This window comes from Acanthochromis polyacanthus, chromosome 20 (genome assembly GCF_021347895.1).
Source record: "Acanthochromis polyacanthus isolate Apoly-LR-REF ecotype Palm Island chromosome 20, KAUST_Apoly_ChrSc, whole genome shotgun sequence".
NCBI lineage: Eukaryota > Metazoa > Chordata > Actinopteri > Pomacentridae > Acanthochromis > Acanthochromis polyacanthus.
This window is the reverse complement of record NC_067132.1, coordinates 22630241-22651064: the sequence shown is the minus strand read 5'-3', so window position 1 is coordinate 22651064 and position 20824 is coordinate 22630241. Positions and strand designations below refer to the sequence as shown.

Sequence of the window (20824 nt, the reverse complement as noted above, 5' to 3'; positions counted from 1 at the left end):
GTGTTTGCTGAAATGAGAAATAAACTCTGCCTGTTGATGGATTTTTCCTGTCAAATGCACTGCAGCACCTGCTCTAATGAGATATTCTGATTGGTGGTTACTGCTGTACCCAAAATGTTAACTGTACTTGTATTAGTCTATGCACATCAGATAATAGCCCAGCGACAGACTGGCGACCTGTCCAGGGTGTCCCCTGCCTTCACCCGAGTCAGCTGGGATAGACTCCAGCACCCCCTGCGACCCGATAGTGAGGCTAAAGCGGTGTATAGAGGATGGATGGATGGATGGACATCAGATAATTAGTGTAGTCTGGAATGATCTGAATAGATACTAAAGCAGGTCAAGCTGTTACTGACTGAGAAGGAGGTAAATATGAGTTTGCTGTTTTGATATATACCACAAGACAGGAAAACTACTGAAAAAACTGATGAAATATAAAATTTTCCGATTATAAATTGCTGCTAAAATGACAAAACATTGCACAGTTGATATTGATACATCATTCTGCTTTTTTGACAGTTTTTAGATGCGCTAAAGTGTGCAGTGGTACTTTTAGTATTTGTGATAAAATAAAGCACGTTGATAAATGTGGATATTGATAAGCCTTACTCTTATCAACGTGGTGCGACTTCTTTTAAAGAGTATACAGTATGTCCAGACTGTCATCTGTAGGAAAAAGTCACATTTTATTGTGCTTAAAGTCAGCAAGCGGTTGTCAAACAGAGAGGATCCATCATGTAAACTCAAATTAACAGGTCAGACCTTGTTTACCACACAATCAAACATTTAGTTATTTTCATTTCTTTGTTTTTCAGTGCAGGTAAAAATGTTGTCTCACTTCAGAAAGTCTTACAGAGAGGTGTAACATGAAGACGTTTTGTCTCATTATTCAACCGTGAATTCAGCTAAAAATGACTGTTATAAAAAAAATGCAAAAAATAACACTTTTCTTGCGTATATTTACAGGGTGGGATGATGATCCATGCAGCATCTGTTACGTTGGAGACACTTGAAGCTTCTGTCGTCTTCCATCCATCCAGGACAGAGTTCAGCCTCAACGCTGTGACACAGAAAATATGGGACAGGGAAGTAAACATTTTCCTAAATGGGTAAACATTTGGCAGCCAAAGTCGGGTGAGTTTGGAGATATGTCGATTTTGGGGCATATTTTTAGAGTCTTTGTGAAATGTTTTAAAATGAAACAGGAAGCTGCAAAGTTTATGCCCCCGCTGGCGCCCACCCTGTTCCCTCGCTGAGCCAAGAAGGACATGTGGATGGAGATAAAACAGCGTGTCAACAGTTCGCTGGAGGGAGGCTTGTATAGCGCTGACATTGTTTAGATGTAACAGATATTTTAAATAATTTGCAGCCATCTATAGGAGGAACTCTGCTGGCTTTATTTTAGGATCTCTGCATTTATCGTTAGGGCTCGTACTGTGGAAGAAGATGTGTTTTCTGAGGCTGTCTTTCTTCTTCTTTGGTCCAATCTCCTTGTAATGTTAGATAACCATCAATGACAACATATGATTTACAGAAGAAAGAGTCACAATTCATACAACTTCATTAGTTTCACAGCTTTTATGAGATTCTGCTGCCTTAAAAATACAACTTAATTGCACTTCAGATAATTACTAGTTGTCTTATGAGCTGTAAACTGTAAAACTACCTGAGGAAAGTGAACTTAACCCAAGAAAACAAGTTTAGTAAAGTCACAATATTAAATTGAGTCAACTATACCGTGGTTTCAGAGAGGTTTGCTTTCCTTTTTCATTTTCTTCATTTGAAGAGTTTCTTCTTCATTTCACATTGAGAATTTAGATTGTTAATTGTTAAAACTGTCTACTGTTTTGTGCAAGAAGGAAGAGTCACTTGGGCAGCCCTTTAATAATCCCTGTAAGTCTTATTTGCTCGTTTAGTTACTCCTAACATTTGTTTAATGAGTTGAGTGAACTGTCAGCTGTTCATTTGTTCAGCTCATGTAAAAGACCCCATACCCTGTGCCTTTTTCAGCAAACTGAATGCACATCTTCACAGTGTGTTTTAATGTTTTATGTCACAAGACTGCGAAAAATGGTTCATTTCACCATCATGGCAGTATAAGGATCATTCCAGAATTGGAGGACATTTTATGTCCCACCCATCAAATTTCCAATAATCCATGTACAAAATCTCAAAGCATGCAGTTTTTGTGTAAATTTACTTGTCCTGAGACCAAATCTTTAAAAACTAGGAGAAAATAATGTTTGAAAGTATTTTTTAAAATACTAAATAAGTCTGGAGTTCCCCCTAAAATGCCATTTTTCTCTTTTCCCACCCACCTGGTGATCAAATAGAATCTCAATTAAAACAGTTAACATTAAATTTAAGTCTCCTTTTTTTGTTTTGTTTTTCCATTGATGTCTCTTGCAATTGTGGGAATTTTTTTAATAAACATAATATTTTAAATAGTTATTATGGGATGGCGACCCTGTTAACGTAAACGTTTTAGCTGGTAGAAGAAGAAAACAGTGAATCACATGAAACAGTGGAATTAACCTTCCTGTTCTCCTCATTCATGGGCACCAGAAAATATTGTTTCCTTGTCTGAAAAAAATCCAAAAATTCAGCAAAAAAAATCTCAAATTTATGAAAATTTGCAAAACTTTCAGGAAGAAAATTCCAAAAATTCTGTAAAAGTTTCTCTTTAAAAAAATATTTTAAAAAAAAAAACCCAAATATGACAAGAAAATTCTTGTAAATATTTTCAAAAAATTTGTAAAAATCTTCAAAAAGTCCTAAAAATATCTAAAGGGATTACATATATATCAGTAAAAATTCTAATGTTTTTTAAGAACATTCAAAAAAAAGTCAATGAAAATCCAGTGAAATTCGTTCGATTGTGGTTCATTTTTATGTGAATGTTCTTAAGAAACATTTTCAACATTTCTTTTTTCCATTAAAAATGTTCAAAGATTTCCCAAAAATGTTGAAAATGTGGACATCAGAAATTTCACTGTGAATATATATATATATATATATATATATATATATGTATATATTTTTTTTTTCCACATTTTCAAACTTCAAAATGGGTCAATTTTGACCCGCAGCACGACACGAGGGTTAACATCATCAGTTTTCCAAAAGAATGACAAGAGCAAAGCTATGTTCTCTCTTCTATTTTTCATATTTTCATAACATTGTGAGCCTTGACTGAATGTGTCATTCTACCTCATGCAACCCTGTTATGCATATTATCTAGATAAGACAATTTCTTTTTACCTTTTTCTTTTTTCTAGCAGCAGGTTTGTCCTCTTGGTCAGCAGCAACAGCTCGCTATAGCTTCTACTCCAAGTCTGGAATGATCCATACTTCCTGGTTTTATCCGTGTTCTAAACGGGTTGTTTCACCCTGAAAACCAATAAGCAGTTGCTGTCCCTGTCCACTTCCTGGAGAAGGTGTTGTTCTTACTTGAAGTGTGTACGACAGCAGCCTTTAGGAAGAATGTACAACTATTGTGCACAAGTATGCATATAATCAGGACAGGCTGTTTAATTGTAATAATGTGACTTTGATTATAGTTGGACATCCGGTTATTTTTGGCAAACTACATCTGACACACTATGTATCGGGTGGTACTCGATCTTTTTCTTCCATGCTACATAGTATGGTAGTATGGATTTTGGAAGGCACTCTCTTTCTGTGTCTGTTGTTTGCTAAACGGCAGATTAAGTTGATCTCTGAGCACTTATCTGACATTGAAATGTCCCCAAATTTACAGCCCAGGTGTCTTGTTTTTCGCTCAAGTTTATGGTGAGTGTCATAATTCATTTAAATTATAATATTAACATTCGGTATTGGGATTTTTTTCCAAAAACTTTTTAAGCTTACAGCTGGAAATTAAATGCACATTATCCTCTATAGGATTTAGTGTAGGATCCAGTGTTTTAGCCATAGTTTACCGATGAACTGGTGCAGTTTTTTGGGCCTTGACTGCAGTATTGTTTTTTGTTTTTTAAAATCTCTCAAAGTTAAAAAACTTGTCATTTTAATGTGCGATTCTCACAGCGATGTAAACATGCCTGTTGATAAGAACACAAGAGGGCAGAGGTTGAATTAAATATATTTATTGATACATTATAACACATATTTGAATATACTTATTTCAGAACAACTTGTCAAAGAGCAAATGTGCTTCATACACTTTCAGCAATTGTTATCAAGTAAGACAAAGATGCGCTGGAATCATGTAAATAAATACACCATTTGGAGCAGCTTCAGAACAGTGAGTGCGGGTCTCTGTGGCTGTTCTGCTGCTGGTAGCTGCTGGGATCCACTGACTCGGGCCTGTGACGGTTTGGACCGAGGTACTGTTCAAACTCGCTGCGGTCCAGATCGTACAGCATGTCCACCTTAACCTGTTCCAAGTAAAACTCCAGGGAGGGTGCGGCGGGGCACTGTGGACCCCTGTAGACCCTGGACTGTTCCTGCTGCACTGCAGAGCTGGAGAAACCTTGCTGCATGTGCTGACTGCCAAAATACGGCTGAGGCTCTGCAGGGTAGGGAGGAGGGTTTGAGTACATGGCTGGATTGTTTGGGAAAGTGTCTGCTGCTGGATCTGGAAACACCGGGCTGTTTGTGAAAGTGTTCACGTTAACTGTGGAAGGTGGGAAAGCAGGTGTGTTCGGGAAGGTCTGCTGCTGGTTCTGGAGCAGGTGTGCCAGGTTGTACGGCACATTGAAGCCTGGTCTGCAGAGAGAAGGCATAGATGCTTCTCCAGTCTGCTGCTTGAAGCTCTTCTTCTGCTGCTTCTTCCGCCGGGGCCTGTACTTGTAGTTGGGATGGTCGATGGTGTGCTGGACTCTGAGACGCTCAGACTCCTGCATGTATGGACGCTTCTCAGTCAAGGACATGGCCTTCCAGGTTCTTCCTGCAGGAACACAGAGTGGTTAACGATGTGTGCATTGACTGGTTTGGTGAAACTGACCTTTAACAGCTGCTAAAACTGTAAAACAAGAGCCATAATGTGCTGTTTTAAGCAAACTAGTGAAACATGCGACCCTATGGAGCTCTTATTAGCCGCTAATATTTTAAAAGGTCCGTAAACTTCTTATTTTGTTAAGAATATTGGGTTTTTTTTATTGACACTGTCGAGCTGTGAGTTCATTTCTTACCGAGTATTTTGCTCAGATCCGTGTTCTCCAGGTCTGGGTTGAGCTGTGCCAGCCTTCTGCGCTCCTCTTTGGTCCAGATGATGAAGGCGTTCAGGGGCCTCCGGACTCTCTGCTGGCCGGAGGCAGACTTGTCTTCCGGGCTGGTGCAGCTGGACTCCGAGTTCACGGACAGCGGGCTGGAGGGGCCTGAGGTCGGGGAGCGCACCTCCTTCGTCTGCTCGTCGCCTTCTAGCATGGCGCTGTTTGCGCACAGCTGGAGCTCAGAGGAGTCGTGGCTGAAGGGCATAGCTGCAGATGCTGCTGCTGCAGATGCTGCGGATGCTGCTGGTTGGCGTCTGCTGAGGGCTTCAAGCATTCTCCTGTCTCCTGGAGGTCGTATAAATCCGACGGATTTATACGACCTCTGCACCAATGGGAGGCCGGAGGGGGGGGGTTAAGGTGTGAATTCCAGGTGTTTTCTCAGGTCAGTGATGGGCCAATCTTACGCCCCAATCAGCCAACTCACGAAACTGCAGATGAGAGTCGTGTATCTGTAATAAAACACACAACTGGGCTTTTATATAGTTATAAAAACACAATTCTAACAACAGAAACAACAGAATTAAGATAAATCAACCTCAGGAAATCAAATGTATTCGTTTAGATTCATCACCCCTTTTTACAAAAGTAACGTCTGATTACACATTTGAATGTGTGGTATAAATACATCTCGTTTCTGACCTTTAGCCCTGATTAACTTTTACCTTTAGCAGAGATAAAATCAATATCGGTGAAGATCAACGTTTCCAGCGGGCAGCTCCGGTTACTAATTACATTGTGCCTCTCAGCTCTTATCTCCACCGTCTTTATCAAAGTACATTTTACAGGACTGAAACAAACATGATCAAGGCGCGTTTATTACACGATTACCGGCACAAATATTTGCCCGATAGGGGCGCACTAAGGGGGCGTGATGAGCTTAGCTCCAGGACTTCAAAAAAAGAGAAATAACTTTGTCACGTTTATCAGTTCGGCCGAAATGATGAGAAGCAGAGACTGAACAAAAGGAGCTACACAAAAGTGTATTGAAATCAGTGGAGATTCAGACTCATAGAAACTCCAGCAGCAGCAGGATGGTGCTGGTTGTAGTTGGCACTTTGTTCTTTAATTTAAGCCTGAAATGCATAAAACTGCATCTGGAAAATTGCTGTTACCAGTTTCTGCACAGTATTTATCTAATTTCAATGCTTACGCCTCAAATATGAAGAATACACATTTGATTTAATTCATTTTCTCCTAAATATTAAAATAAATAGAAGTTAATTTGGTCATAACTTTATCTTCTGTATCATATGAAGAGAAATAAACTCACATCGATCACTAATATCACTTGTTATCATAAATTATGGGTGACATAAAGCTTTAGATATACACATAAAATGTCTAATACACTACAAAGTCACTATTGTACACTGTAAAACATGCATTTAAACTCAAATAAAGAAGTAAAGTACTGTAGATAAGTGTGAAAAATAAGTGAAAACTGGATAAATTTCAGTTGTCTTTATGCTTTTGTGGATTCTGTCAACTTGAAATTATTTCCCCCCTTTAAAGTGGTATTACAAATTGAACATTGTGCATCTCACATCCGTTTTTCTTTAAAGTTTTCTGCTGCAACTCGTTTCTTCTACTGTAGCACGATTACAGAATAAAGACGAACACTGTGACAAAATCATGTTTTGAACTCGGGTAAAGTGAACACGTAAGTCGAAAAAGATCAGAAACCTTAAGTCAACTTTCCCTAAAATTTAAGAGCATTCAAATGACTTAATCTGACTTAAACCAGTGGCATTACTATTACTTGTTTACTATTTTTTATTAATCACAGCACAAAACTTTTTGCTTGCCACTGCTTTCCTGTAATAACTTATTTTAAATTGGTTTAAATGCAAATTAAATTGTATTTTTAAAATATATTTCTAATTTTCCTATTCTTTTCTATGTATTATGGTTAGAATTTTTAATTGTGCTTTTTATGCTTGCCTAAATGTTCCCAATGTTTTTAATGTTTTAATGTAAAGCACAGGGAGTTGCCCTTGTGCATGAAATGTGCTGAACAAACAGCTGCCTTGCCTTGTCTTACTTAATTGTGCTAACTTGATTCAGTTGCATGTTACTTCATTTAAGTTGATCCAATAATTTCCTTTTTCCAGTGTAAATCCATGCAGTGACATTATATTGGACATTGAGGACTTTAGTACAAATATAAGAGGAGTTATTGAATATTTTTGTGTATCCAGGACAGAAACTCTGCAGGCCTGTGATCCTCTTTAATTGTTGAATGTGCAATACACGGACTAACAGTGAGAGCTGCACCTGCACTGCTTTGTCCCTGCAGACGAATCACTTATGAAGGCTCTTTAGATTGCAAATCCAGCTTTAAGAACAGAACTAAGAACAGCGTTTTGCTGGAATAAACAGGAGTCACAAAGAACTGAAATGATGCGCAGTTTGATCGATAATTTGGACTTTAACTGGTGCAGAAGAGGTTCGTGAGGCCCCATGGAGCCGCACATCTTGATGAAAAAAATGCCTGATCTATACTGCGTCAGTGGCAAATAAGATAACAGAAGTGATTAAGTGTTCCTCTTTGACAACAAAGCTTCAGCATGAGTGGAGGCTGATAAGCTGGCATGTGATTGTGGGAGGGAGATAACAGTAAAAACGTGCGAAATCGATACTGAAAACACCGAGAAGTCTATGTTACGAGGCATTTTTAAATCAGGATTGTTCATTTCTACAAGTAAATGTGCATATTTTGTTGGCATTTGGGTAGGGGGGGGGGGGGGTATATTGGGGGTGTTGTGTGCGTCCTTGTTTCACAGGTTGCCAGAATTAGAGACTGAATCCACATCCGCGGTGTCAAACGGGACGCACGCTCCAATGCGCAGTGAGAAGCGCTAATAGATTTAATCAATTAGCTTGAACGGCGCAGCGTGAATACAATAACGTTAGTTTCGGCTGACCCTCTGCGTGAATAGAATCGGCTTAACACTAAACAACCTGTGTGTGTATTGAATGTGATTGTAAATTTTGGGCTTTTAATCATGTCACCAACGTTTTGTGTGCGCCATTACGCACCAGGACGTTTGGAGAAGTTTAGTTGTTGTGGAAAATGTGTAAATCGTCCTTTTTTTGTGACTCTTAAAGAATCCTAATCTGTGAGGTGACAGTAGGGTATCAGTGCAGTGTTTGTGTGCTGCTGAATGGCCACTATGCTGTCTGAATGGGGATTGTTTTCTGCGGCTTTCTGATCACAATGTGCCATTGTACTGGACAGAACTCATATATGGGACAGTCCTCTGCTTCTTCACTGTGGATCAGTGGTGAGCGAGGTGGCACAGGTAGAGCTGTGCACTGAGGACCTGCAGGGATACAAACTTATGAAGGGACGACTGAGCTTTGCAGGATTTGTGGAAGGATCTTGGATGCAGTCTGAGCTGGATATTTGTTGTTTTCTGCATCTGGAGTGTGTTTTTTGGACGATGCCACAACAGTTTTGTATATTTTCTCCTGCTGTTCTGGATATTGAGCTATTTGAGCGTTGGTTGCACAACTTGAAGTCCCCTCTTCACATAGGAAAGCTACAGGAGGCTGGTGTCTTGGCCTGTAACCTAATGAACCACTGTATTCCACCTTGGCTCCAGTGCCATCCCACTAAAGTTTCTCACAGTGGCTCATTCATAAAGTGCTGCATTGTTTCATAGCTGGAAGGTGTGAAGAGGATATAACACTGTTGTCTCAGGTGACCATGATCTTCGCAGCGAGGGTCTGTATTGCATTGTGTTGTATTGTATGGGCACAGCAGGCCAGCATCAAGATATACTCTGTCAGGTCTCAGACAGCATTCAATGCAGCGGGATCCGCCTCCACCTCATAATCACATGCTTGATGCCTGCGGCCTCCTGAGTGTCGGCCTCCGCACTCCCCGTGTAAACAGCGCCCTGCCCGGCCCTAACGTCAGGCCAGCTGAGAGGATTACATGCCCCCTGGAGTGACAGGCTTAATGTGGTCTCATTAGAAGAACACAATGATGGTCCCACCTCTGAGCAGAGATAACAGGCCGAGCTCAGTCCAAGCTGCAGCACAGGAACAGGCTAAACTAAAAAGAGCCAAAGCACCTTTAAATTGGATTTAACTACCTTCTGTCATCCTTTTTGTCTTTTAGTATGCAAAAATGCTATTTCCAGCCGTTAAAAATGTAAAAATGTGAGCATTTTCTCTGTCTTATCTCTTGAATATCTGCATGTTTGGACAAAACAAAGACGTGAGCTTTGACACCTTGAACCCTTTTTCACTTTATTTGTTGAATAAAAAAATCAACAGGCTTCATATAAAACGTAGTTTCTTAAAATAGAGCTGGAGAAAGTTAACATAGAATGAAATAATTGTCTTAAACTAAGAAGTACAGTAGGTAGTAGTTAAACAACATACTTTTTACATTTGTCAAGAATATGGGACAAACTAGTGTGAAAGAGTAAAATTTCTAAGGTGTTTTAATGACTAAGTGTCGCTAATTTTAGAAATCTTGTCAGTTTATGCAGTTTTTTTTGTTTTTTTTACATTTTTTCTGTTTTAAATGACATTGTTTGGACGAATGTTAAACAAAATACTGAAAATAACCAATATTTGTAGCTATGCATCATTTAAAATGTGTAGTTTTACTCATTCTTTAGTACCAGAGTGCATGTTTTGGTGATGTGTTTTTCACAATTTTGATTGATCTAAGAATACACCCATCAAATTTTTAGTCTATCTGTGATCAAAGTGTTTTCTAGTTTAATTTCATTGGTCTGTCATTCAGACCTGCTCAGACTGAGACCAGCTAATGAGGCAAAGCTCCACTCATGCAGCCAAAACAGCACTATTCTGTGTAAATTAGGAACTGTATTCTCCTCTGATAAGAGTCTTATCTGCAGGTCTTCCAAAGTCTTAGCCCTGGATGTTAGCATGGCAGACTATTCATAACATCCACGCTGTTTTCTCATGATTCAATGCTGATCTTGATCCCAGGCCTCATCCACACGTCTGTCCTGGGCAGATGGAGCACAGACAGATCTTCATTTAGCTGTAATTAACTCAAATTATTAACTGGAACTGGCCAGAGACTTGTGAGACATGAGATCTGTCTGTACTAAACGGCTCGTTCAAGGTGGCAGATAACCAAAACAATCTGTCTCCTCAACCTCAGCAAGTGTCTGAATGTTTAATTAAAGAGCGTGAACTGGTGAGACTCACACATTAGATTATTTGGAACAGAAAACCAGCAGCTGACGAATCTTTTTAGCCTAAATGAATTGACGGAGAAATTCCTTTCCTCCATTGTCGAATGCAAACCTTCACACTCGCGGGATTGATGTTTGTGCCTCCATACAAAAACTTTTAGCTCGCTCCTTTTCTCTCTGTCGCTCGTCTGAGACCTGATACAAATTCAAAAGGATCTGCGGCTTTGAAGATAAGCGCTGTGGTTCTGCCATAAACAGTGATTGTGCTGTTTCTTTCCTGTGGCGTGATTTATTTAAAGTATTATGCTGTAAGGATTTGGGCTGGTTTTCCTGGCAGGGCCGGCTGTGTTGGAGTCCACTACTTGTGCAGCTTATTGGACACTTGAGCTTCAGGAAAACACTCAGGGAACCACAAGCAAATCATCAAAGTGAAACCTTTGACTCAGATTATTATCACATCATCTAACACTGGAAGAATTTCACCTTAAACATGGTTTCTTTTAAATTAAATGCAAAATCCGACTCAATAAAACAGTTTATATTTAACTCCCAGTTTGGTGCATCGCCTCTTTTCGTTTTAGGCTTCTTGCATAATTGAGACCTGCCTGCAAAGTGGCAGAGGGGATTTTATAGAAACACAATGCTCGTGGTCTTGCACACAAACATATGCTTCCTTTGATAAAGTGTTTTTATACCAGCACAAATTCTATGGCAGCGTCCCTTAAGACAATATCAGCGTAAAATACCAAGTTATTTTTAGTGCATGTGCCATTTTGACTTCAAAAATAAACATGAGCGTTGCGGAGGGTTGAAATACAAAAAGCCTTATCCAACAAAAACCTTCTAAACTACATTCTGGTGCTGGGAGGGTGTTGAGTTTAACATCACAGAACTCTTAATGAGACTACAGCAAAACAAATCTGGATTTTTTTCAGTGGAAAGTGTCGAAACTGGGAAATGAACCTGTGTTATTGTCCTTTCAGTGTTTAAAAGTGTGTTTTTTTTGTGTCTCCAAAGCTGCATGTATGTTTTTGCCTGCGATTGTGCTCCAAGTGGGGGGGGGGAGGGATCTTTTGAACGTCCACACCAGGATACAGCTGCCTATGACTAATTTCAAACTCCCCTTCTAGGGCTGAGGCAACCCATTTCACAAGTAACACACATCACCAGGCATCTGTTTCCTGTTTTCATTCTTTGAGTTATCTTATTTTCCTTATTTCCCCCTCACCTGTTACAGTTCACGTTCCTTCCATCATGCAGCACGGGCCGGCTACGCTCGGACACGAGGCTGTCAGATGTGAGTCACTCAGAAACCCCAATATAAAACTCAAAATGTAAATCCTTTAAGCAACAATGATCAGAAAAGAGTAGTTTTCAAGATAAAGTTTAATGACGGCACACTGAATGCTGTTTTTCATACAAAATGATAAGATTTTCATCAAGCAAAACTCAGTCCTTTGCTGATTTTTGCTGAGAGAAACTGTATATTGACGCTCTTTTCCTCCCAACCCCTATGAACTGTAATATTTCAGCAGCTTCTCATCGGTTGGTTTCAGGATCTTCTTCTCCGGCATGTTAACAACCCAGCCTGGAGCGAGGCCAAAGAAGATCTGTCGAACATCCTTCCTCATGGCCAGCATGTGATAAAGTTCATCCTTTGAAATATCTGGCAAAACGTAGCCGTACTTCTGTGCCAGGGCTAGCCGGGCCTGCTGGATTTTTTCCGGGTCTGCCAAGTAACCTCGGTTTTCGGCACCGGTGTAGTACGATAACATATCCTCCCCGGGCAACATTCGCTTTGGGATCGGCTGCCCACGCATGAAGAACGGGACGGGCTTAATGAGAATCGCTGCAAAAGTAAGAATACATTTTCAAGCCTTTCATCTAAAAGCACAAGAGATTAAAAGGCTATGAGTTGGATAAGTGCATCAGACTTCTCATGTATTCATTACCGAGAGTAATAGGATCATAGAAACTGGTCGTGATGACGCCTCCGTTCCTTTCAATAGCAGCTATGGCTCCTTCAGATGCTCTCTGAACTTCAATGTTGATTTTTGCTGCAAAAATGTCAGCACCCTGCAAGAGAACATACAGGGGTCAACACAACAGCACCTTGGTCTGTTGTTGGTCACACAGAGAATGCTGTCATGTGGTGCCACCTGCTGGTTTGAGCTGACCCAAGAGCTTGTTGTTATGAGTCCTAAATGTCTGGTTTCATTATTCAGCAATTAAAACATACAGTTTTCTCGTCTTGTGCTGAAATTGGTTCTCTATTCAAATTGAAACCACATGGAAGGTGTTCATTCTCTCACAGAATTCTTATTTGTGCAGTACAATGCACAATGCAGTGCTTAATCTTTCTGGAAATAATGAGGCCGACATGCACCTCTGCTGGTGGCAGTGTAGAAAATATATTTGCATGATAATTTCCGTATAAACACTTTCCTTTCTGCACTTGGTAGTAATTGAGATATCTGCATTATGGTGATAGCACAAGACAGAAAACTTTTAACTCGAATAAATGAGTCTCTCCATTCAGCTGTCTTCTTCAGGGAAGGAGAAATGACTAACTTTCCTGTATTTTGTAGTAAAACATTCAACCTCCCTCAAATAATAACGGCTGATTCTGCTATGAACTGCAACAAAAATGACAATTTTCTCCAGTCTTGCTTTTCCCATTGAAACTGAATGCGCCAGAGTGTGGCTGTTTTTTTTAAGAGAGAGAGAGATTTACTCTTTTTTTTTAACCACCAGATGAGAAAACAACTTTGTGATTCTCTTAGAACTTTATGCATGTAAGTGTGCAGTGTTTACCTCATCAACAAGTTGGACTCCATAGTCCCTCTTCAGAGGCTGGATAGTCAGTCCTCTGGCGTTGACGAGCTGGGTCAGGTCTATGGGCTGGGTGGGGTCGACTCGTCCCAAATCAATCAGGTACTGCAGTCGTTTCAGTGACAGAGGCTGGTACTGTGGACGGCGACTGAAAAGATGTACAAAAATACACACTTATTTTTCATTAGGTAATTTTCACTATAAAGTGCTGAAATGGGGTAAAAACTAACACCTGAAAATTTAATACAGAAACCATCTGATCTATTTAACTAAAGCATCAATGCAGTATTTAACTACTTATAAACTGATCCTGCATTATTAATGTTAACTATACTGAACAAAAAAAAGAGGATTAAGAATTTGTTGTTCTGACACACAGCATCACTACAACAGAGTAGATGTCATGGGACAACAAGTATTTTGTAAGCGATAATGGGAGGATCACAGACTGGAAATTAAAATTTCAGTATCTCCACCAATGCATAGTACTACACACTTGAAGTCAAACTGTTAATACTGCTTGTAGAATGTTGTCCCATTCTTCACGAAGGGCTGGGGGAATTGGCAACGTTTTGGGGGACGTCACATTCTCAGAAGTGGCCTTCCAGAGTTGTCTTTCTTACACAGCAAACAGTGGAGTTGTGGACATTCAAGTGCCTGTTTTGAACAACTTTGCACTTGACCGACTGCAAAAACAGAATCCTGCACTGCCTGTAGGTACCACGGTCCTATTATCACACTTGAACTTGTTTTATAGCACTTATCCTTGCTTGTGTTGTATCTGCTCTGAGATGTACATTGTTTTGGATAAAAACGTCTGCTAAATGAAATTGCTGCATTGAGATGTTAGTTATGGGTGGTGTTTTGAGGCAAGGCAGGCTCAAGAAATGATATTAATTGCTTACTGTGACAATAATCACATTAGGACGTTTTCAAATGTGTTATCTCCCTTATTGTGCAGGGCATAGTGATGGCAGTGTACACTTGTGAACTAGTGGAACTTAGCCTCTGCCCGGTTAGCAACAGTTGGGACTTAGACTGTTAAATTAAGGTGACTGAGTAGGAATTGTACAACACAATTTCTGCATTTGTGCAACAACAAAACACAATTTTGCTCTTTCCAAGATTCACTGGTTAGTTTAGAAGGTGGGGAACACTGCAATTTCTTCCTACCTGTGTCCTTCATTGAATCCATATTTTGGAATAGCCAGATAGAAGGGAGTGTTACCCCCCTCGAAACCCAGCCTAGGTCGGGTTCCTTTCTGTCGCTCTCCTTTGTGTCCTCGGCCGCTTCTGTTGCCATGGTGCTGTCCTCTGCCCCGCCGTTTGCCCTACAACACAGCAGCATTTAGAAAAACTGACATGCAAACAGCTGACAGAAGGTTAGCGTTTGTCTCCACTGGCTTACATTAGCTACCAGGCTAATAAGCTATGCTGGCTAAAGTGTGTGCGGCCAAAGAAAGCTAATAAAAATGGAACTCGTTAAACTCACGTCTTGTCTGGCTCCTGGTTCAGGCCGCAGATTTGCTAAAGAAATCCGCGGCAGGTTCTGCAAAACATCTAGTGCTTTTCCGCCGGGTTTTTTGGGGAAAGACATGTTTGTGTTGCTCACATGTCAAAGTTAGCAAACCAAGGACACGCTGGTCACGTGACACGATAGTGAACCGGAAGTACTTCTCTGTTGCCTAACGACGTTTGGTTTATGCACACAATTGATGTGAACCATTAAAATATGTAGATTGTGTGTGTTTTTAGCAGTGTAGCGGTAGAAAAATAATATATTACTACTTCATTATTTTTGAATCGGAAAACAGAGCAAAGAGAATATGTTTTAGACACTAAAATGTGAATCAAAAGTCATGATGCATTATTCTAAATATTTTAAAGTATGCATTTACTTTACCTTTTTAAGTTGTCAATCATATTTTTTACACAATATTATTAATATTTTCAGAGATACCGAAGTGTGCTTTGATGTTGCGGTCTCGGATTTAACGGTCATTTACACGCCGCTCATTGACATTTCACTGAACCAATGGATGCTTTGCATCTGTAAAGAACCGCTAATGACAGCCAATCAGGCAAGCAAAGTGGACGGGACGACGCGGCGAGTCGGTGTACCCTGCGAGTAATGTGCTAGCGGGTAGTGTGATCCGACGGTGTGTTAAATTGTCACAAAATTCAACTTCCAAAAAAGAAATTCAAGAAATTCTGCCCGCAGTAACGGGAGGCAGTGTTACCGTGACCTCCTTCGCCGGTCGGTTATTTGTCCTTCAGCGGTTTTGTATCCGACAGCCGGAGTTGGATCGGGATCGACACAGATTGACAGTTGGGGGGTGTCGTTATTAGCTAACATTAGCTAACTTCTCACTACATATCAGCTGCCTCAGCGCTGTATGTGCGGCAATAACATGTCAGCGCCTTTACCTGCCATTGTGCCTGCTGCCCGGAAAGCCACTGCAGCGGTGAGTTAGCAAGACAGCACAGTGCATTTATGTCTCATTTCAAGTTCAAAAGCAGCTCAAACGAACACTGTAGAGCTGGACACAAAACGCCTTTTAAATTCGGACGTGTTTAGCCTGTGCAAATAGGTGTGCTTGTTTTTTCTAGGTCATATTTCTGCATGGCCTTGGTGATACTGGGTACGTAAAGACAGCTTTGTTTTTCAGCTCTTGTGCAAAACTAATAGCATCTGTCACTCTCCAAGACAGTTTGTCTCAGTGTAAACTGGTTTGTTGTGTGTATTATGACATTTTAGACATGGTTGGGCTGAAGCATTTGCAGGCATCAGGATACCACATGTGAAATACATCTGTCCACATGCGTAAGTATTTACAGCAGAAAGTTTTTAAGAAGTCTACAAGTGCCTAAGCCCTCATATAGACTTCAAAATGTTCCTGTCTTCCACTGTAATTTCCACAGTAGAGTGTGAACGTGTCCAAACCTGTTGACAGTTTCATTATCATTCATGATTTGTTGAGATAATCCCAGCTGTTTTTTTTTCTCTCCACAGTCCCACTATGCCTGTTTCTTTGAACATGAGGATGTCTATGCCTTCCTGGTAGGTGTCACAGTCTGCTAGCATATATCAGTACACTTTCACATGTACTAGGACTGGAAAGAACTACATTGGAATATTGCTTTTATTGTGTACATCTCGCAGTCTGAAAAATATTAAAGTCTTCTTCGAGGGAGGTGCAGTTAAAATAATAATGTAAAAAAATCTTTTTAAAGCTAAAAAAATAAAAAATTGGAACATTTCTTATATTATGTAACGCTTGCAAAGGCATCCAAAATAATTTGGTTTTGCTTTGGACGGCATTCAGATCTGGCTTTACACTTGCGATACTCATTTTTGTGGTGCTGATTCAAATGATCAGTGGCAACAATCACAGGACACCATAAAAATCCCCCGTTTTCAATGTTCTCCTGTTCATCGGCCATTTTGCTGTGCACGTGTGAAGCCTACATGTCAACATATTTGCCGTCTTGTGAAGAAAGTCAAAAATAAAAATTAAACTGTGTCCAGGAACCTTTAAGTTGGAGTAAATAATGTTTCCTAAGGCATGATGTATTTGAGTTTATTTGCCTGTTTTATCGTCACGCTTGTGCTGGCCCAACATATACAGTAAGTCTTACATGTATTTTCTCATTTACAGGTTCGATATTTATGGATTGAGTCCAGATGCAGATGAAGATGAGGCTGGTATTAAGAGAGCATCAGAGAACAGTACGTCCATGAAAAGGTTTAGAAATTTTACACTCGTCTTCAGAATGAACGCTCAGATTTGACATCAAGGGTTTTCTTTGATTTCACCGCAGTTAAAGCCTTGATAGACCAAGAAGTGAAAAACGGGATTCCTTCGCACAGAATTATCCTGGGTGGATTTTCACAGGTTAGTGTGGCATGTGCACAGATGATGTGTTACATAACAGCGTTTTCACAGCGATAATGCATTTAAATGGAACAAATGTGCTTAAATTCAAACGATGCACCCATGCAAGTGCACCTCTCAGTGGGTAGTATGGACATATAAATGCATATTTACATGGCAGAGTTATTTTAAAGATTTACAACATGTACAAATATGTGCAATTTACGTCTCAGGGTATATGTTTTTTTTTTTTTTTACACAAAGTGTGTTCTTTTTATAATGTGTATTGATTTTATTTTGATAATGTGTATTGTATTTCTGTTTTTATTGCTTCTGCTCTTGTCTTTTTCATTATTTTATTATGTTTTTCTTTGTATTTAAAACTTAGTCGAGAAAACCCACAAAGAATTCCAATGTGTTGGTGCAAGTGACGATAAAACTCTATTCTATTGACTGGAGTAATTTTCAGATGATTTCCGCAGCTTTCAAAAGTCAAATTTTAAAAGGAGTCACAACCCATAAACAAAATACTACAGTGACTTCTGCTAAAAAAAAGTCTCTTTAGATCATGGTGATAGTTTATATTAAACAAAAAGCGAGTTATTGTGTTGCTGGAACCTAAAGAGCAGAGGGACATCTCTCACTTAGAGCCTAAAAATCCATTTAATTCAATCTGTCACTTCAGTTTCAAAGTAGAATTGCTTAAAAATGGTGTTGACTGCTTTATTTTTTGCTCATGATGTGCCTTCAAGCACATAAAAAGCATTGTTAGAACATGTTAACAAGGTAAAAACAAAAGAACTTTTCATTAGAAGGTGCCTTTAAGTTCTTTAAAGGTCAGTGTTTTGGGAAATGTTGTAAAAAATGAAAGTTTAAACGTTACATTATATGCAGTACTGTAGGCAGGCTTCAGGAAATTACAAGAAATAGTGAAACTCACAACCTCCTGAACTGTTCCTTTCAGTATATATCACAAAATCAATACACAGCAACTCCAACAGAAGTCATAGCGTTTATGAAAATGGACAAATGCCTCATTGGTTTTACGGCGATAAAAGCACAAAAGTAGGTAGTAGGAGCTGTTTTCTTCTTGCATTCCACACTTGTAATACCCTGTTAGTTGTTGATGTGATTCATATTCTGCCTTGCTCGGCGTCTCTATTAATAAATGCGTAGGATCTGGGTGAGAACTGCTCTGTGGGTTTGTTTTTCCAGGGTGGAGCGTTGTCTCTCTACACAGCTCTGACTACTCAGCAGAAGCTCGGCGGTGTGGTCGCTCTGAGCTGCTGGCTTCCTCTCCGCAAGTCCTTCCCTCAGGTAGGAGAAACACGACACCGACAAGTCCGCACCGGTGCTATTTTCAGCATCTGATATGCAAATTTATTAGAAGTTGAAGAGGAAATTAAAGAAATTGTGCACTGGAAATTTTAAATTCATCATCTTGTTTGCCAGTGGAAACTTCATTTATTATTTAGTTGCTGGAAAATAGACTTTAATATTCCTTTTTTTTGCAAACTATTCCTTTCATTGAATTACACAACAGGGGTATCCCATAACCAGCTCATAATCTGTTATAATCAGATGAGTAGAATAATCCTAATCTCTTCTATTCTCAGGCGTCTGCCAACAGTGCTAACAAGGACATGCACGTCCTACAGTGCCACGGGGACGCCGACCCCCTGGTCCCGTTCCTATTTGGCAGCCAGACAGCAGAGAAGATGAAAAGCCTCATCAATCCTGCAAACATCACCTTCAAGTCGTACCGGGGTCTACCTCACAGCGCCTGTCCAGAGGTCAGTGTGGATGTGGTCACGTTTGACACTTGAGCTCCAGTTGTCTCACTACTAGGGATAGATGGATTACTGGCCTGGCCCATTATTGTAGTCAATATTTGGCATTTTTACTGGATGATTATTGATGGATTTAATGCTCTACTTCAGGTCTGATGCAGCCTCCTCTCTGCAAAAGCTGAACAAGAAACACAAGCTGCTGCCACAAATCAGAAAATTCTCTTCTTTTACAGTGTCTAAGGCTATGCTAACGGCTAGCAGCTAAGTTAGCCACAGATTAATCTGAAACAGAGTCTGGAAAACAATAATTAATAATCCTTTAAGATATGAACCTCAGTGGGCAATGCAAGCGGTAGAACAGTGAAACAATGAGAAAATGGAGAAGAACAGGAGACAGAACTGCAGCAGACAAAGTGATCAATCTCAGTCGATTAAACAGGAGAACGTCCTAATTTAATCACTCCTGTCTCTACAGGGTGGGCCATAAGTTTCCACACATCAGAAAAATAAACATTGTGTGTTGGACAACCGTTTTTATTTATATAACGTGCTCTGTATGATTACAATTGTTTCGAAAACACATTATACGTGTTTTCCACTGTTGATGAACTTGCATTAGCACAGTTGAAGTTCTGCTTGTCATGGCGTTGGTGATACCCTCTTTGAGATGATTTATGTCTCGTATCTTCAACTGATACACCATGGCCTTCAAGTGCCCCCAAGGATGGCGTCAAACACATCTTCTAGGGTATCTGAAACATAAAAAATATACATTTTACATTTTCCTATGTATGGAAGCTTATGGCCCACCCTGTATTTTACATGTTTAGTTATTCGTCACCCTTTTTAATGAGGAAGCCCAGGTATAAATGACCAGTTCTCTGCTGCCACATGCTGTTAAAACATTATATTTAATGATTATTGGTTCCAAATATTGGCTATTGGCACTTCTTGATTATCAATAATTGGCATTATCAGCTCTTAAAAAAAACCCCACCCATATCAGTGATTTCTACTTGCTATCTTCGATTTATTTTTGGCCTTCTTTCTGCAGGAAATGGTGGATGTCAAGCGATTCATAGAGAAGCAGCTTCCTCCCATCAGCGACGAATGAACTTGAGAGTGTCCGCTCAGCCGCTCAGCATCAACAGTCCTTCGGGCTCGACTGCAGTGAGACTCCTTGGACTGGAGGACCACAGACTTACTTGACAATAAACCCACGCTGCTACTCATAGATCCAGACAGGACTGGGGCTGCTAACGCGTTCAGCCCCGGGGGAAGCATGAGTGAACCGATGCTGCATCCTGACCTGGAGCCACTCACTCTCAGTGTTACAGTAGAGTAACATTAGTTGCTTGATTGTAAAGCTAATTGCCATTGGGACGAGCCATTTCTTGCAGGAAACGTATGTATTATAATAACTAGGGCTACACATTATGGTTTAATACCTACTGTCTCACAATAAATGGCCTGTTGTTACATGTTTTTTTTTCAATTTAAGTAACTTATGTGGCGTAGTGATGAAATAAGTTGATAAATTAGCTCATTTAAGGCATTTTATCAAGCAAAACCACCAAATATATGTTGCTTCCAGCTTCTTAACTTTAAGTATTTGCTGTTTTTTTTTTTTTTAAATTGAGTGTAAATATAATATTTTGGGTTTGTTGACAGACAAAACAACCAACTAATAGACACGAGTTTGGTATTTTTCAGTATTTTTAACATCTTACAGAGAAAACTGACTCTGAAAAAGGAAATAATTGCTTTCAGCTGCACTAATGAGCAGAATAATTCTCTCAACAAACCTCAAAAGCATTTTCAAACAAAGCACATATGCAGCTTAATATGCAATCCATGCATGAAACATGTCTAACGAGGAATTGTTCGCTTAAGAAAGCATAGAATTTTCT

The 20824-nt window shown here is 39.8% G+C and overlaps 3 protein-coding genes across 3 annotated transcripts; 1 reads left to right on the top strand and 2 right to left on the bottom strand.

Moving 5' to 3' along the window:
* Positions 1-3184: 3184 nt before the first annotated feature.
* On the bottom strand, positions 3185-5689 carry sox32 (SRY-box transcription factor 32). The gene is made up of 2 exons (XM_022196211.2): positions 5154-5689; positions 3185-4909 (listed from the first exon to the last, which is right to left on the bottom strand). Exons 1-2 carry the CDS (start codon positions 5506-5508, stop codon positions 4257-4259), a joined length of 1008 nt encoding a protein of 335 aa, XP_022051903.2. The 5' UTR covers positions 5509-5689; the 3' UTR covers positions 3185-4256.
* A 6096-nt stretch (positions 5690-11785) lies between these two features.
* Positions 11786-14923, bottom strand: mrpl15 (mitochondrial ribosomal protein L15). The gene is made up of 5 exons (XM_022196219.2): positions 14742-14923; positions 14423-14580; positions 13232-13397; positions 12370-12493; positions 11786-12266 (listed from the first exon to the last, which is right to left on the bottom strand). Exons 1-5 carry the CDS (start codon positions 14844-14846, stop codon positions 11929-11931), a joined length of 891 nt encoding a protein of 296 aa, XP_022051911.1. The 5' UTR covers positions 14847-14923; the 3' UTR covers positions 11786-11928.
* Positions 14924-15317: 394 nt separating this feature from the next.
* On the top strand, positions 15318-20393 carry lypla1 (lysophospholipase 1). Its single transcript, XM_022196220.2, has 9 exons — positions 15318-15714; positions 15860-15891; positions 16008-16073; positions 16263-16310; positions 16909-16979; positions 17072-17145; positions 18340-18441; positions 18741-18917; positions 19969-20393. Exons 1-9 carry the CDS (start codon positions 15646-15648, stop codon positions 20026-20028), a joined length of 699 nt encoding a protein of 232 aa, XP_022051912.1. The 5' UTR covers positions 15318-15645; the 3' UTR covers positions 20029-20393.
* Positions 20394-20824: the final 431 nt, after the last annotated feature.

Coding starts and splice junctions, on each gene's coding strand:
- mrpl15 (XM_022196219.2), bottom strand. CDS start 14,846: ATGTCTTTCCCCAAAAAACCCGGCGGAAAAGCACTAGATGTTTTGCAG. Junction 13,398..14,422: donor GGATTCAATGAAGGACACAG/GTAGGAAGAAAT, acceptor ACATCTTTTCAG/TCGCCGTCCACAGTACCAGC. Junction 12,267..12,369: donor CTATGATCCTATTACTCTCG/GTAATGAATACA, acceptor TTACTTTTGCAG/CGATTCTCATTAAGCCCGTC.
- sox32 (XM_022196211.2), bottom strand. CDS start 5,508: ATGCTTGAAGCCCTCAGCAGACGCCAACCAGCAGCATCCGCAGCATCT. Junction 4,910..5,153: donor GGATCTGAGCAAAATACTCG/GTAAGAAATGAA, acceptor GTGTTCCTGCAG/GAAGAACCTGGAAGGCCATG.
- lypla1 (XM_022196220.2), top strand. CDS start 15,646: ATGTGCGGCAATAACATGTCAGCGCCTTTACCTGCCATTGTGCCTGCT. Junction 15,715..15,859: donor CCCGGAAAGCCACTGCAGCG/GTGAGTTAGCAA, acceptor TGTTTTTTCTAG/GTCATATTTCTGCATGGCCT. Junction 15,892..16,007: donor CATGGCCTTGGTGATACTGG/GTACGTAAAGAC, acceptor ATGACATTTTAG/ACATGGTTGGGCTGAAGCAT.